The 17,878-nt window shown below is 34.7% G+C and overlaps 1 protein-coding gene and 1 non-coding gene across 2 annotated transcripts; one reads left to right on the forward strand and one right to left on the reverse strand.

Annotated features, from left to right (window-relative positions):
• Positions 1–6,805: 6,805 nt before the first annotated feature.
• Trnah-gug (transfer RNA histidin (anticodon GUG)) lies at positions 6,806–6,877 on the reverse strand. Its single transcript has one exon. It is a non-coding gene; the product is annotated as a tRNA-His (tRNA).
• A 75-nt stretch (positions 6,878–6,952) lies between these two features.
• On the forward strand, positions 6,953–17,874 carry LOC140046687 (uncharacterized). The gene is made up of 15 exons (XM_072091395.1): positions 6,953–6,993; positions 7,096–7,409; positions 7,569–7,734; positions 7,834–8,222; positions 8,707–8,993; positions 11,194–11,329; positions 11,923–12,113; positions 12,430–12,533; positions 13,873–14,045; positions 14,717–14,924; positions 15,210–15,631; positions 16,016–16,305; positions 16,600–16,735; positions 17,073–17,263; positions 17,512–17,874. The coding sequence occupies exons 2-15, from the start codon at positions 7,253–7,255 to the stop codon at positions 17,641–17,643; spliced, it is 2,982 nt and encodes a 993-aa protein (XP_071947496.1). The 5' UTR covers positions 6,953–6,993; positions 7,096–7,252; the 3' UTR covers positions 17,644–17,874.
• The last annotated feature ends 4 nt before the right edge of the window (positions 17,875–17,878 follow it).

Consider the following 17,878-nt stretch of genomic DNA (forward strand, 5'->3'; position numbering starts at 1 on the left):
ATTAGTAAAAACAAGGTAATCTTACATATCGAACAATACTTAACCTATATGATGGAGTTAATGTTATTATCTATTTATTATCAGTATTATTAATATTTTCAAGTTTTAAGCGAATATATTATCATTATTATTACTAAAAAAAAAAAAAATATATATATATATATATATAATTGCTAATTGATTTATTATACTGTTATTATTAAAATAAATGCAACTCTTATATGATTATTTGTTCTTATTATATTTAATATTAATAGTTATTTGTAATTTAATTAAATGTGATACAATTTTTATTATACTATTTAGTCTTATTTTTAGTACTGTATTATTTATTTATTTTATTTAGATTTAGGTTACATTATATAATTTTGAAGAAAAAAAAAAAAAAAAAAAAAAAAAAAAAAATATATAAAAATATAATATATTATTGAATTAGATAAATGGTAAAATAATGTTAGTAGATAATATGGTGGGCGGTAAATATTTATATATTATATATTAAGTGTAGTCTTTCTATGTCTCCATGCAGCAGTTAAGTATTGTTTACAGTGATAGTCTACAATTTCACCGATTCTCTCAAATGGAAATTCTAAATAAAGGTCATCAAGTAAAATATGATGTTGGTATTCGATTGTACCACTTCTAAAATTCTCCCAGAATGTATCATAACCACAATACAATAAATCCATTTTTAGTAAGTTAAAATGTGTTTCTCTTACATTTTTAAGGTTTGAACATTCAAGTAGAAAATGGTCTGTAGTTTCAATTAACTGATTGTTGCATAGCTTGCAAAAACCAGTCTCATTTTCTGACCATGTATTTTTTCTACCTTCTAAATCAAGAGAGTTAGACCTCGCTTTAAACTTTAAACTAATGGAATCAAAATTCACCATATCAAACATGTATGTCTCTGCTTTAGGTTCATGTTTATATTTCAAATATTCGGAGAGGGTTGACTTTGTTTTTGCACCTTCTAACCATTCCTTGATATTTTCTAGAGAGTTGGCATGTGTAAAACTCTTGAACCATTGACTTTCCGGATTTAAATTAAACTTATTTCCTAAATCAAATTTACATAATAAATCTTTGATATGGTTAATCCACTTCCATTTCACCTTATCTTCTACATCCATTATAGATCTACATAGTAGTTTTTGCCACCTTTGGTCATCCATATTTTTAATTCTGTTAAAATAGGACATCCTAGATTTATTTTGGATGGTGTAGAGTGTCTCCCATCCTAGGTCACCAATCAATGCCGCTTTCGCGACGTTTCTTGGTGCCTTCAAAATAATTCTAGCCATTTGGTATTGTAAATTTTCTAACTATATCGACTTTCTTTAAAAATTCATAAAAAGAAGGAATTCTACATTCTGCTGTAAACATGTTGGCACTACAAATGCAGTACAATACAAAATAGAGTATTTATTTTATTGTCATAATTATTATAATATGTATATTTATTATTATATTTTAAGAAGCCCTCCATCATAATTAGATAACTTTTTAAACAAAATATTCGTTTATGTATCGATGTATGACTAAAATCAATAAAACTCCCTAATGTTTGGACTGGGTATTTATTTATTTTTTATTTTATTCAATCGAAACCAAAAGCGATAATTACCGCTACTAACAGGTTTTGATACAAACAAACCCCAGGACTGTTTAAAGCACCTTAATTGGTCCTGACATTGATCAGGGGCTTCTCTCGTCCAGTGCCCACCTTGACCAGAGGTCTGAGGCATACTAGATGTATGTTCAAACGCACGGCGTTAAGGTAGCTCTACGCAAGGCGAACGATAATCCGTGGCGTCAAAATAAATGTTAATCCTCGCTATACGTTATCTTGTTATAGTAGTTATTTGTGTCATAATTGTTGGTTTCATATACAAGTTGACATCCAGTAGCATTCAGTCGAAATCCCTGGCAATCTGACCTCCTTAAGCACTGCATCGCACATCTGGTGTGAGACATTGTCACAGCATCACCAGATGACGACTGTTGCTTGGATTGAAAGTACACCGGCTGGTCTACGGAAAAAATCGATACATTATTATGATGAAGTCTTACTAAAAACTCACTTCTCTAATTTTTTTTATACATCGTACTGTATTCCTTATAAATCAACAAATCGCAGTCAAAGACTGAATTTTTAATTATGATAAAAACAAATTTATGCAGGTCATTATTAGTAAATTGGACTCGACTTCCACCTTATCCTCTTCTTAAGCTCTGTCTACACTATCAATCTTTATGTGACAAAAATGTTAGTGCCCATAATATGGACATGGTGATGTTATATTACTACCAAATATTTAATCATATTATCACTACCATATTTGGGCACATCACATTTTGTTGTCACTAAAGTTTGATAGTGTAGACAGAGCTTTATCCTCCACCAAAGACCCTCGAGTACTATTCCTCCTAAACCCTACAGTAAATGATTTAAGCGGTCATTATTCTCTCGGAAATTGAGTAAGAAAGTAAAAAGCAGCCTACCATATTCACAGATGTATCCTTCATTAAGGTCAACTGCAAACACTTCATCTGCATCAATATCTTTTATTTCAATCGAATTCGCTTTTATCCTTGTTCCAGCATCTACGTCATTATCACTCCTTGGATTACTAAGTATCCATGGTGTCAACTGGGAGTCCAACGTGGTACCACTCCCGTCACACTTCCAGTTTGTGTCTAGTTCACGACCCAGACCCGCTTGGCGCCAAAATCCAATCCCGTATTTACCCCTTGGACAAACATCAAGAAGTGTGGTCAGAACGAACTGCAACTCATCAGATGTGGTGAGACAAGCAAGGTAACCACCAGATGTTTCGCAAATGTCTTTGAGATCCATCCAATTTTCTGTTGACGTGTTGGTTAAAATATTTACACGGTACGTTGATGATTGGTACTGTACATTTAAACATTCTGGAAACAGATTAAAGAAAATGATGAACCATAATTGGTTATTAGAATTAAACATAAGCCTACAAAATAAGTATTTTTGCCTGGACTTGTTCTATCACGAGAGAGCTAAGGTAATGGAGCCTGGAAATTTGCCTAAGGAATATAGCCAGTGGCGTACCGTACCTGGTGTAGGAACCCTAAGTGGCCCTTTTTGTCCGTTTTAGCCTTTTTTGATATATATTTAGTTTTAGTATTCTGTTTTTCCCTCTGGGCACTGCTCAGGAACCCCCACAAGCTCCTGGGCCCCTGGGCTTAGGCTGAGCTCATACCCGTTACGCCACAGTGTATAGCAAAGACGATACAAAAAACATAATGGTGATGTATTATAAAATGTAATAAATATAATATTAAGCCTAGGTCTAATGGTATGTAATTTGCAATAAAAGGCCAAACAAAAAAATAAAAGAAGAAAATATCATACCGTTAGATGCTCCGATAATGGCGTTTATTTTGAACACGATGAAGAAAATAAAAGAAAACATTTTTATGGAACGAATCTCGAATGCCAACATGACAACACACATGTTTAATGTAAAATGATTTTATTTAAACACACCAATTCTTACAAGTTGTTATAGTCGTTTGTATCTTATACTAATAGCTAATAGTGCATGGTGATTCGCATTATCTACTTAAACGAGGTCTTGTTAATTGACCAAAATGTACAAAAGGTTTTAAGCAACAAGATGATTACAAACTCGTGTAGCTTTAATATTTTAATCGATTTAACTAATTTAAATCAACTGCGTTTTGGTCCAGGTCTAGATTTTAAATTGATACACTAATTATAAGAAGCGAGTAATTGGAATAAACCCTTTTGTATCATAATGCTACTACGACGAATGAGGTAGGAATTAAAGGGGAAATGTCACGACGAATATGAGGTGGGGGGAATGCCACAATAAGGTATAGAAAGGGAGTTGTGAATTCCACGACGAGATGAGGTGGTAGAAAGGGGGAGGTGACATAACACGACGACATGAGGAAGGAGGAGAGAAATACCACGACGAAATGAGGTGGTAGAAAGCTATAGGGAGAGGTGAATGCCACGACGAAATGAGGTGGTAGAAAGGGGGAGGGAATACTCCACGACGAAATGAGGTGGTAGAATGCTAGGGAGAGGTGGTGAATGCCACGACGAAATGAGGTGGTAGAAAGGGGAGGTGACATAACACGACAACATGAGGAAGGAGGAGAGAAATACCACGACGAAATGAGGTGGTAGAAAGCTAGGGAGAGGTGAATGCCGCGACAAAATTAGGTGGTAAAAAGGGAGAGAGAATACTCCACGACGAAATGAAGTGGTAGAAAGCTAGAGAGAGGTGAATGCCACGCGACGAAATGAGGTGGTAAAAAGAGGGGGGGGGGGGGGGAGGGAATACTCCACGACGAAATGAGGTGGTAGAAAGCTAGGGAGAGGTGAATGCCACGACGAAATGAGGTGGTAGAAAAGGGGAGGGAATACTCCACGACGAAATGAGGTGTTGGAAAAGGAGAGGTGAATGCCACGACGAAATGAGGTGGCAGAAGGGGAGAGGTGAATGCCACGATGAAATGAGGTAGAAAGCCAGAGATGCAACGACAAAATGAGGTAGCAAAGGTGAGAAGTGACATATATGACCACATGAGAAAGGAGGAGAGGAAGGCCACGACGAAAAGAGGTAAAAATGGAGAGGGGAATGGAAAATGCCACGACAAAAATGAGGTAAAAATGCCTTGCTACAACTTAGGCTACATCGATGAATAGCTATAGCTCCATATACTAAGCCTTCTGTAAAGTATGGACCTACATATTTTTTATCACAAGGATTTTCTAACGTTTTAATTCTGGCTATACGTTAACTTATTATAATAGTTATTTGTGTAATAATTGTTGGTTTCATATACAAGTTGACATCCAGTAGTATCCAGTCGAAATCCCTGACAATCTGAACTCCTCAAGCACTGCATGGCACATCTGGTGGGAAACATTGTCACGACATCACCAGATGACGACTGTTGCTTGGATTGAAAATACACCGGCAGGTCTACTGCTTGGTCTACTGCTTCTATATAGAAAATTAATTAAATACATTAAATACACATTTCAGTTTAAAATACCTTCAAAACATCATGATAAATGATCCCAAAAGTACTTTACTAAAAATGCAGTTCTAGGCCTAAATTAGAAAAAGTTGGAACTGAACCGACAACCCCCACCCGACGACCCTGTGCGGTAATTTATTGCATTTAGGTATTTAAAAAAAATCGTGTTGGCGTCAATACTACCAATTATTGTACCCATTTTGGCGTCAGTCTTCTGTGGTGTTTTTTAAAATCGAAAATAAAATACAATCCGTACCATATTCACAAATGTATCCCTCGTTAAGACCTAAAAACGGCTCATCTGTATTAATATCTTTTATTTCAACATTATCCGCTCTTATTCTTGTTCCAGCATCTACGCCATTATCGCTCCTTGGGTTATTGCTTGCCCATGGTGTCAACAGGTTGTCAAAAGTAGTACCACTCCCGTCACACTTCCAGTTTGTGTCTAGTGCACGATCCAGGCCCGCTTGGCGCCAAAATCCAATCCCGTATTTACCTCTTGGGCAAAAATCAAGAAGTGTGCTCACCACAAACTTTAACTCATCAGAGGTGGTGAGACAGGCAAGGTAACCACCAGATGTTTCGCAGATGTCTCTGACATCCATCCAATTTTCTGTTGACGTGTTGGTTATAATATTTACACGGTACGTTGATGATTGGTACTGTACATTTAAACATTCTGTAAAAACGAATATTTTGAGAAGATTTTCAAAAAGGCAAGACAAATCACTGATTCGATTATTAGAAATAAAAAAATATAATATAGAGGATGGAACTATTTATCTAATATGTAGGCTTACACCATTATTATTACATTTTCCTAGACAGTGGCGTAACGGCTATGAACGCTTGCTGGCTAAACCCAGGGGCCCCGGGAGCTCATGGGGGCTCCTGAGCAGTGGCCAGACGATAAAAATAGGCATTAAAATATTCCGAAAAAAATTAATAAAAACGCCCGAGGACTCCAGCGTTGGAGGGGCACTCAAGGTTCCTAGGCTCCTGTTCCTAAACCAGGGGCCTCATGTCGTCACTGTTCCTGGACCTAAACCTAGCTCTATGGGCTGGTCAACTAAAAGAATAACATACCATTGGATTCTTCTCCGTTAATGCTGCTTAATTTGAACATGATCGTAAAAAAGATGAAAGAAACAGATTTCATAAAACGGTCCGCCGATGTCAACATGATGACAAATACAGTCTTAATGTAAAATAATTTACTTGTAAAATGATTGGCTTTCGTTTTTGTATCTTAACTTACATACGTGATTCACAAACAGAGCTATAGTGCATGATAAATCACATTACTTTAATCGAGGTCTTGTTAATTGACAAAATGTTAAAAAAAAGAAAATGTTAATTCAACGAGATGATTGCAAACTCGTGTGGGTTATAATGTTTTAATCGATTCACACTAACTGGTTTTTTTTTGGTCCAGCCAGGTCTAAGGTTAAAATACTTAATAGGATAATCATTAATTGAGGAATTACTTCGTTTCTAATGAAAATATTATTTTGTACTTTTTTCTCATGAATAATTGGTTCGTAATCTTATGTTTGTAGTATGGGCCTACAAATAAATATTAGAAAAAATGTGTAATATCATGGAGTAAAGATTCTTTACTCCATGGTAATATTAACAAATACAAGCATGCTAAAATATTTATAAAAAATATATAGAATTAATTAACTTTAAAAAAAAAGAAACACACAAAAGAAGGACCATTGCCGTGACATTGTTTTATCAATGCCGTGACCAGGATTCGAACCTGGGTTATTGCGGCCACAACGCAATGTACTAACCACTATACGATCACGGCGAGCTACTAGTCCGGATGCCCGTCAAACTAGCTTGCTCAGTAACTGGATGTCAGATAAGAGAATTACGTAATCGATGTGCAGTAGACCGTGACAACACAATTGTCGGCAATTTATAGTAAGTCTATTTTTTACAACAATTTACTAAAATAAAGTGCATTATATTAATATATTATTATATATAATTTTATTTTAACGTATAATCTTTAACATTACATAGGTAAAATATGAGTTTTGTTTATTTATAATATATAAATAACCATTTGAGGCTAGGCCAAGTAGGCTAGGCCTTTTCTCTCTGGGACGGAAGGAGGTACTCCACGGTGGACGTGTCTTCTAGGTGGCGCGCTAGTGGTAGAATTTGGAAAAGAAGCAAAATGGCTCAAAATGGGCCTGTGATTATCATTATTGGCGCAGGACTGGCTGGTTTAAGTGCAGCAAGGATGTTAAATCAGAGTCTTCCTGACAGCAAAGTCACAATTTTAGAGGCCCTTTCAAGACCAGGAGGACGGGTTAAATCATGGGAAATTGGTGGTAAGTTTTTTTAAGTATCTCAACTACAAGTAGTCGATTTATATATATATATATTCTGTTGTTTTATTTTATTTTTATTTATTTTATTGCATCGTTAATTATTGTATTTAATTGCACACACACTATCAATCAAGAAAATGTATCGTCTCTAATTTTCAGAGAATGAATTCATAGAATGCGGCGCCACCTGGATCCATGGAGTAAAAAATAATCCAATTCTTGGTCTAATAAGAAAACAAAAACGAAAAAACTTCAACACTTTGGTAAAGTATGCAAAAGTCAATGGAGAAGAAGTTTCTAAAGAAATAGTTGAATTATTCGAAAGGTGGGTTTTGTGCCAAAGATTAAACTTTATACTTACTGTACAGTAAGCATAAATACCATTGAAAGATTAACCAAATTTTATTGATTTTATTTTTGTCAGAATTTATCTAAAACTAAGAGATGAAGCCGAATTCTTATATTATAACAACAAACCACTTAATGGAATTCAATCAGTTGGTGAATTTTTAGAGAAAGGATTTCAGAGAGAAATAAAAGATCGTAAACTTTCGATAGACTGTGAAGAAATGGCAAATAGCATTTTTCACTATAAGTCGCTACTTGAATGCTGTATAAGTGGGTGCAATAGTTTGCTCGATTTAGACCTACAGGATTTTGGCGAATACAGGGCTCTTGGAGGCGGTGATTTACGAGTTCAAGGCGGCTACGTGCAAGCTGTTGACCGATTACTTGAGAGTCTTCCTAAGAATTCTGTTGTGTACAATTCACCTGTAAAAGAAGTGCATTGGAAAGACGTCAAAAATAATAATGGTTTGTTTAACTTTCATTTCCCATGAAATGGAACAGGAAATGATGCTGTCTTTCTTTTTTATAGTTCTGTGAAGCGGAACAGGTATGAACTATAGGCGGATTCAAGGGGACCCAACCGACCTGCCCACCCTCCTAAATTTTGCTATTTGTAATACAAAAGATAGGACACTAATTTCATTTCGGCACCTAAAATTTGACATATTTAGGCTCTATTTCAAAATCCTGGAGTTATGATCTTTACAGCTTTACAGGTCAATGGCCTTGTGTAATAGGGAACCCTTGATTTTTGAGGACCTAGGACTATTATGTTATGTTCAACATCTGTAAAATTTATTTTGTCACCTGGACCTAAACCTTGACAAAGTTACAAAACCAAACTCAACATAAAAGTATCTCCATATGAAGTCATAAGTCTAAGGTAATTGAAAAATTCTTTCCAACTATTAATAATGGTATATTAATAATATAATATTTATGTTTTTAGGAGCTTCTAAACCAGTTGCTATATTATGTGAAAATGGTGATCAGTATTATGCGGACCATGTGATAGCAACTCAATCTCTAGGCCACCTGAAGGAAAATTCAAAAACCTTGTTTAAACCGACTCTACCAAAAGTGAAGGTTGATGCTATTGATCGCATGGGCTTTAACTATATTACAAAGATCTTTCTAAGATACAAGACTCCTTTTTGGACAAATAGATTCACTCGTCTTTACTTATTATGGGACAGAGTACATGAAGTAGAAACTGAAACTGAAACATCCATGAAAGTAAAAACATTTATTTATTTACTTTCAACTTGCTTTTAAAATGTATTGGTTTTGTTCAATTGAGTAAAATACAATATTTCTAGTTGTCCCATGACCTAGAAAATCGTAGGGACGTAGTAGGTGAGATACAAAGTGCTGCACCAAGTCCTTCCATTTTTGGCGGTATCCAGAAGCTGGTAGAATGGCATTTTTATTCATGTCTTAATTAATGTTATCCCTCCAAGTCATTCTTGTTTTCGTTTTCCTTCTTTCTGAAAAGAACTGTTGAGTTTCTCTTGACGTTTTGATCAATTCTGAGGACAATAAAAGTATGTTGATCGAAACGTCGAGAAACTAAACAGTTTATTTCAGAGCTATATCCTGTTTCTGATTTACATAAATGATATTTCTCATTCTACTAATTTTTTTAAATTTAGGCTGTTTGCAGATGATACTAATTTATTTCATGATTTCTCTGGCAATAATATTGATCTCTCTATAATTATAATTTTCAACATGTCATTGAATGGTGCAATGCAAACAAATTAACTATTAACGTTGGTAAAACAAATTATATTGTATTCTGTAACAGGAATAAAAATGTTTCTACTAACGGTAACATATACGTAAAACATAAACAACTTAATGAAGCAGAAGAAGTAATGTTTGTTGGTGTTAAGATTGATAAACATTTAATTTGAAATAGTCATATTAATGATGTTAAAAACAACATTAGAAAGAAGGCAGGCATTTTATTTAAACTAAGATATGTTGTACCCACAAATATATTAATCTTATTATATAAAATGTTTATTCAACCAAGTATCACTTATGGCATAGAAGTTTGGGGTAGCACGTATAAAACATATTTATTTATTTTTTTATTTTATTAATTTTAGCAATTAAAACAATACATAGACTTTGAGTGTGCCAAGGAGTGGCAAAAGAGGTCGAAGGACCACTGTCGCCATAAGGCGTGCCACACCAGCACTCAAAGCATACAATAAAACATAAAACAATGTAAATAAGTAATATAAATACTATGATTATATACATTAAAGAGGCATAGTGTTTTTAAAGTGGTCCATTAACATGTTTTTAAATTGTACCCAACTTCCGCAAACAAAGGCGTCTGTAATATTGACCGGTAGTGCATTCCACAGACGAATAAATCTGGTTGGGATACAATACTTTCCACTATCAGTTTTGGATGCAAGATGTTTAAAAGTCAGAACATCCAAATGCCTACAATTGATAATCAACATATTTAAAATAAAACTATTCTGTAATTTATATAATATATTTGTAACAAAAATAACGGTAAAATAATCTCGATTTGATTCGGCTGTCATCAAATTCAATCTAGTTAATTGGTCAGAATATGGCTGATCTAAGATTCGTTGATGAAGGATAAATCGACTTGCCCTTCTTTGAATTTTCTCTATCTTATTAATATGACATTGACGATAAGGATACCAAACAGGGGAGCAATATTGAGTATGGGGAAGAACAAGACATTTATAAAGTTTAAGTAAAACAGATGTAGAACAACCTGTGGCAACATGTGTATGCGGTGTATAACTTTTTCTGATTTTAAAGCTTCGTCATCTCCAATATTTAAGCAACTTAATATTCTAGATGTTCATAAACTATACGAATTATGTGTACTTAATTTTGTTTTTGATTTATATAATAGAAACTCTGCACATCAAATCAGTTATTATTTTAGTAAAGTTGATCATTTACGAACTACTACTGTAGGTTTAAACAAGGTAATAACCTATCTATCCCAAAAGCCCGTACTATGGCAGGTCAATTTAGAATTTCGTTTACTGGCACAACATTTTGGAATAATTTATCACTCGACATAAAAAATAATACATCAAAAAGTAATTTCGTAAAAAATATAACTGAACTACTATTATCGAGATACTGATTAATGCTGGCCCACCTCTTTCTTTTTATCATTATTGTGTTTTTTTTACATTATTGTATAATTATATTATCAAAATCGTTTGCACTGAACAGTATTATATTTGTTAATTAGGTGTAAACCATTGACTAGCGAAAGCTATTTGTTTATACCGTTTTGCCTTTGGTGAATAAAGATTTATATATATATATATATATATACGTGGTGTACCGCAAACTTTATATCAACATTTGATTTCGTCATGCAAACCTTCAAACAATATACACAGTTCTTTATCTTTACTTGAAGGAAACTTGGTACAGAAAGATATTTGAGTTTGCTGTACATCCTTTAGTATCGAATACACTGGTAGTTTGGTTATCAGGTGAATCAGCATTGCATGCAGAGAGTTTAGAAGATGACGTTATAAGTACAAAATGTACAGGTACAGTATTCAAATTGATATTAAATTAGATATTAGTTACATAACTTCAGTATTATAAATTTTATGTGAAAAAAAATGTGATGTGCCCATATATGGACATGGTGAGGTCATATCACTACCACATTTGGGCATAACACTGCCATATTTGGGCACATCACACTTTTTTGTCAAACTAATTTGATAGTGTAGACAGAGTCGATTCAGCAGTTGTCAGTGAATTGAGTAAAGCATGTACCTGAATAATACAGGTACCTATTTTCTTACAGTTGATTTTTAATAATATAAACACTACACAGACATCTGCTGATATCAAGGGCTCTTAACACACGAATGAGGTCAAGTATTACAAAACTCAACATTTGCATTCAGTATCATTATGCAGGCCTTATTTTGAGCAACATTTTATAGATGTAGTCTTGTTTTTAGAATAAATTAATTTTTTAAAAACCCAGAAATGTTCATATGATTTATGATTGAATATTCTCAAACATTGTTGAAAACAGACAACCCACTTCTCAAGTTTCATGACTCATGAGGCTGCTAAAGGTTGTGAACAAAGTAAAAGAAAACTCACCTTTTCTTTCCAATTTCAGATCTTTTAAGAGATTTCCTGCAAGACCCTTCAATTCCAGAACCTTGTGAGGTTTTAAAAACTTCATGGAATACGAATCCTTATTTCAGGGGAGCGTACTCCTATGTAGCTGTTGGTAGTGGTGGCGAGGACTGTGATAGGCTAGCAGAACCTCTTTATGTTGAAAATACTAAGGGTGTTGATATAGCAAGGGTTAGTTCATTCTGTACACTAAACCACTTTTTCCTATACCAAAAATAAATAAAGTTTTACAGTACGCAACATAAAATGTTTTTATGGTGCAGCCATGGACCATGTATCCAGGTGGAGTGCTAGCATATAACATTCATAATTTCATCTTAGCTGGGAGGGGAAAGGGTGCACGCCTACCGCTAATACCGGGATCCACACCTGGTATCAAAACGATCATGAAAATTGAAAATTGGCTTGAGTGGCCTTATTGGCCTGGAATTATATACTTGTTTTCCCAGCATTTTAATTGTGCCTTATTGCTTCATTTGTCTTATAGGTGTTTTTTTCTGGCGAGGCAACTCACAGGACTTTTTACTCTACTGCCCACGGTGCATTCCTCTCAGGCGAGCGAGTGGCTAAACAATTGGCGAGCCTTTACCAGTAAAATGTCCAATATTTGTCAATTCTATTACAGTACTTTTCACTGTGGACATGTTTTTGTATTTTAAAATGATACGTTTTGTATTTCCCAGTGCAATACAGTACTACTATATTATAATTAGTATTGAACACTATATTATGGCAAAGTACAGTAATAAAATATACTGCATGTATGTAGAATGACCATATACTGTTAAACCCAAAACTACTTACCATATACTGTTAAACCCAAAACTACTTACCATATACTGTTAAACCCCAAACTACTTACCATATACTGTTAAACCCCAAACTACTTACCATATACTGTTAAACCCCAAACTACTTACCATATACTGTTAAACCCCAAACTACTTACCATATACTGTTAAACCCCAAACTACTTACCATATACTGTTAAACCCCAAACTACTTACCATATACTGTTAAACCCCAAACTACTTACCATATACTGTTAAACTCCAAACTACTTACCATATACTGTTAAACTCCAAACTACTTACTATATACTGTTAAACCCCAAACTACTTACCTTATACTTTTAAACCCCAAACTACTTACCCAATCTGATGTCACAGTTTCCGAAAGCATATATTTACTTAATATACAATTATTGAAAATATAGTTTTATCTAATCGGAAAACTAAGTTTACTTTTAGGAGTGGAGTTGTGGCTTGGTGGTTATGATGCTTGGCTACCATTCCAAGGGTCCTGGGTTGAAGTCCCGTCACATGTCAGGATTTTTTCTAAGGACCAAATTACAACTCCACTCCCAAAGACTTGTAATAAGACTTTGTTTATGTAGAGCATCTTGTGTATATAGTTGTCTTGTGAACATCTGAGGGTCCCTAATAATCAGATTAGCTGGATGGATCACCCTCATTAAATATGGTTAAAAAAAAAAAAAAAAAATGAAATAAAAAAAAAAAAAAAAAAAAAATTAAAAAAAAAAAAAGCCCTATGCATTATTTTTTCCATGGTCAACCCTTCGGCATTTTGTTCAAGATGGGCTGGCCCAAGAGTGTCCAGTTTTCTTGAACCTGCTTTTAATAATGACACAGAGAATAATACATATGAAAAGACAAATGTTTTATTGTAAATAAATATCAATTTTTAACCAGCTAAGCTAACTGTTTGTGTATTTTTATTTATGTAACTAGAATGAATCTGTTTATTTATACTTCTGAACCCTTGAGCACTTTTTCATAAATCACCTGGTGTGGGGATAAGCCTAACCAGCAAAAAAAAAAATATATATTTCAACATGTGGTAGAAACTAAACAAACTATTTAAAGAGATAAATATAATACAATAATATATAGAAGTACAGTATTTAAAGCAAAATGGAAGGAGAAATGAACAACATACCTAGTCAGATTATTGTTATTGGTTCTGGTATCGCAGGACTTAGTGCTGCACTGAAGTTGACTGAGTGTTTACCGGATTGTAAGGTAACGATCTTAGAAGCGTTATCAAGACCAGGTGGACGAATACACTCGATTCAATTGTCAGGTAGGTTGGTTTGATGGAGGTAGGGGTCCGGGACCGCGACAGAATGGTGACGGATTTTCAAAGACATTGCGTATTATTAAGCCAGATATTGTATATTGACTTTTTTAACGCGCCTTGAGCACTCTTTAGGCCGTTTTGGGTTGTATGTGTATGTTTCCATACGTGTTTGATCCAAAAAATGACTGGGGTAAAGGGTCTTTCACACCTGTTCCGGCTACGCGCATATCGATTGGCGCATAGCCGCGTGAAAATGACATTGATGTTCGATTCGCCGGACCGGAACCGTGCCGGAACAGGTGTGAAAGACCATTAATAATGTTCAGCGCATTGAGAGCTTGCTTACATGTGCTATATAAGAATGAACTATTATTATTATTATTTGATGGCAACGTACGTTTAGGCCGTTTTGGGTTGTACTGTATATGTAGGAGTAATTTGAAAGACTGAAAGAGTAAAAAAAAAAAAAAAAAAATTTAAATTAAAAAAAATGTTTTACTCAATTTCATTAAGAACTTAAAAGTTCTCAATGAAATTGAGTAAAACATTTTTTTGCAAGGAATCCTAATTCTGCAAAGTTTGTATGTGAATGTCAGCCAATATCAAAGTGAAAAGAAATATACTACATTAGATAGTTTGTATAAAGAGCTTCTGTATTTTTATTGTTTATTTAGACAATGAATATTTAGAAAAAGGAGCTACGTTTTTGCACTCAACAAAAAACAATCCAGTTAAAGAATTGTTTACAAGGCATACCGAGTTAACGGACGGTGATGCTACGGACGGTGATGCCACAGATGGTGATGCTTTCAATCATCTACCAAAATATTGGAAAACCAATGGAGACGAGGTATTGCCAGAAACCTTCATATTTTTCAAAAGGTAGGAAGTTTGATACATTTTTAATGATTCAAATATTACATGTTCAACTTTTTGCAGGTGGCGCATGAGTGCATTTCTTGTAAGCCTACTGACAAGGCCCTAGCGAGAGGTTAAAAACAGATGAGGCAAAGATGCGTTCCCGTTAAATATTAATATAAAATATGACAATCTTTGCTGGTGAATTGGGTGTTGAAAATTGACAATTTTAGACGAGGCGAGTGCCTTGTCTGCTCATGCTGACTACGGCCCTGACTAATTTTTTTTCTTTCAAATATTTGTTTCCAGACTTTTCCAAAGAATATTGTACAAAGAAGCTGCGAGTCTCTGCCACAATAAATCAACTAATGGACAAAGAAAGAATGACGCCATATCAGTTGGTCAATTCTTACAACAGCAGTTTCTCTTGGAATTGAGAAAACTCGGATTAACGACCGAAGATGAAAACACTGCGAGTAGCATTTTTCAAGTGTTATCATTTGATGAATGTTGTCACTGCGGCTGCAGCAGTTTGTATGAATTATTATTGGCAGATTACGGAGAGTATGACGAGATGAAAGACCATGACATGGTTGTCAGAGGGGGCTATTTACAGGTAATAGAAGAGATGTTGAAACAGTTACCAAAAGATTGTGTTATTTATAACACACCTGTTATAGAAATAAAATGGGAGAATGATGACCCAACAGTGGATGACAGCATTTCTAAAGGTACAGTACTTCATTCAGGCAGATCTACATTCAAGTAGACCTAGTGACAGTAGAAAAGGAATTTACATAATAATACAACAGGGAAATGACAGACTGGGGGTCCCTTAGGAAGGACTGTAAGCATCATTTTAAGCCTCATTTGGTGGTCACAAACTTCCCATATGAATATCTGTGTCTTTATTTTCATTATTAAAATCTTAATCTCAGCTAAGGACTACAAACCATAGGTGTAGTGTACACAGTTTACCCATGTGTACTTTAAAGAACCCAGTTCATCATTCAAGACGAGTAGGTGATTACCTTGTTGAACTGGTTTACAAAATAGCCCCTGTATCAGGGGGAGTACTACCTATCTGATAGGACAGTGATTAATTTACTTCACAGGCTCTTCCAAACGAGTGACTGTACTATGCAAAGATGGCAAACAGTATTATGCAGATCATGTGATTACAACCCAGTCCCTGGGTCACCTGAAGAAGTATGCAACAACTCTTTTTAAGCCTGCCTTACCGCAAATCAAATATGATGTAATTAACCGTATGGGTTTCAGTTATATAACAAAGATTCATCTAAGGTACGAAAATTCATTTTGGAAAGATATATTTACAAGCGTTACGCCCCTGTGGGACAGGATACCTGGAAATGCAGTCAACAGGATTGATGAGTTAACAGCGGTAAGATTAATTTTTCTTAACACTACTAGTTTTAAAAAATGTCATTGTATCTTACGTAAGTAGATATTCTTGACTATTAACCTGCATGTTAAAGAATAGTGGTGTGATGGTCGCTAGTACTGCCCACCGAAAATATATTCACCCTTGTGAGTTCCGTTGGTTATATTTGCAGTGTGTTCTTTATCTTATACCAAAGAGAAGCCCTATAATACTCCCATAGCTTTCTTAAATCCTAATAATAATATGGTATAAATGACTTTAAAATGAATGTTTTATTATTATTATTATTTGAAGGGAACTTGGTACAGAAAGATATTTGAGTTTGCTGTACATCCTTTAGTATCGAATACACTGGTAGTTTGGTTATCAGGTGAATCAGCATTGCATGCAGAGAGTTTAGAAGATGACGTTATAAGTACAAAATGTACAGGTACAGTATTCAAATTGATATGTGATTCAACAGTGCCATTTTAAAGTTGTTGCAAAACCCATTAATGGTCTTAATTCCTAACGGTCACTCAGTGTCCTATAAAACAAAGCATCATAGCCTAAATCTCTGTCTATCCTATCAAACTAGTTTGACAAAAAAAGTGTGATGTGCCCAAATATGGAAGTGATATGCCCAAATATGATAGTGATAATGACATCATCATGTCCATGTATAACCACACATCACATTTTTCTGTCACATAAAGTTTGATAGTGTAGACAGTGCAAACCTAGCATACTTTCATTTATCTAATATCTCCAATTTGTTCTATATCCAGACCTTTTAAGAGAACTCTTGAAAGATTCTTCAATCCCAGAACCCATTGAGGTGCTGACGACTTCATGGAATACAAATCCATACTTCCGGGGTGCGTACTCCTATGTAGCAGTGGGTAGTAGTGGCAAGGATTTTGATAGATTGGCCGAACCTCTTTATGTTACAAATAGTGAGGGAGTTACTATACCAAGGGTATGTATAACATTTAAATAAACACTTTTAAAGCTCTGTCTACACTATTAAACTAGTTTGACAAAAAAAAGTGTGATATACGCAAATATGGGAGTGATATGCCCAAATATGGTAGTGATATGACATCATCATATCCATATATGGGCACATCACATTTTATTGTCACATACAGTTTGATAGTATAGACAGAGCTTTAAACATACAAAAAACTGCAGTATGTATTCTAAAAATGACATTTTTTGTTCCAGGTGTTATTCGCTGGGGAAGCAACTCATAGGACTCTCTATTCAACGACACAAGGTGCATTGTTGTCAGGTCAGCGAGAGGCTGAACGTCTAGTCAGCTTATACACCACCAGTGAGGTTGTGTGTGCTACCTAACTTACACTAAAGTGTACTTAAGAACAGTCTATACAAAAGTTGGGTAGTATGCCTTTACCTAACAGTCTATACCAGAATGTGGTAGCCTAACCAGTTTACAAAGTTAGGTAACCTGCCTAAAGTTGCATGGCCAAAATGTCCATACCAAAGTCTGTCCGGTACCCTAACACTTTATACTATAATAGAAGTCTGTACACCTGGTAATACCGAATGTAAAAACATATGAAACAATAAA

The sequence above is a fragment of the Antedon mediterranea genome, chromosome 4 (assembly GCF_964355755.1).
Source record: "Antedon mediterranea chromosome 4, ecAntMedi1.1, whole genome shotgun sequence".
Lineage (NCBI taxonomy): Eukaryota > Metazoa > Echinodermata > Crinoidea > Comatulida > Antedonidae > Antedon > Antedon mediterranea.

Bases quoted from the DNA above. Each gene is read 5' to 3' on its own strand.
- LOC140046687 (XM_072091395.1), top strand. From the start codon at position 7,253: ATGGCTCAAAATGGGCCTGTGATTATCATTATTGGCGCAGGACTGGCT. The intron at 14,046-14,716 runs GTAGGTTGGTTT...TTGTTTATTTAG, and splicing joins ACACTCGATTCAATTGTCAG to ACAATGAATATTTAGAAAAA. The intron at 16,306-16,599 runs GTAAGATTAATT...TATTATTTGAAG, and splicing joins GGATTGATGAGTTAACAGCG to GGAACTTGGTACAGAAAGAT.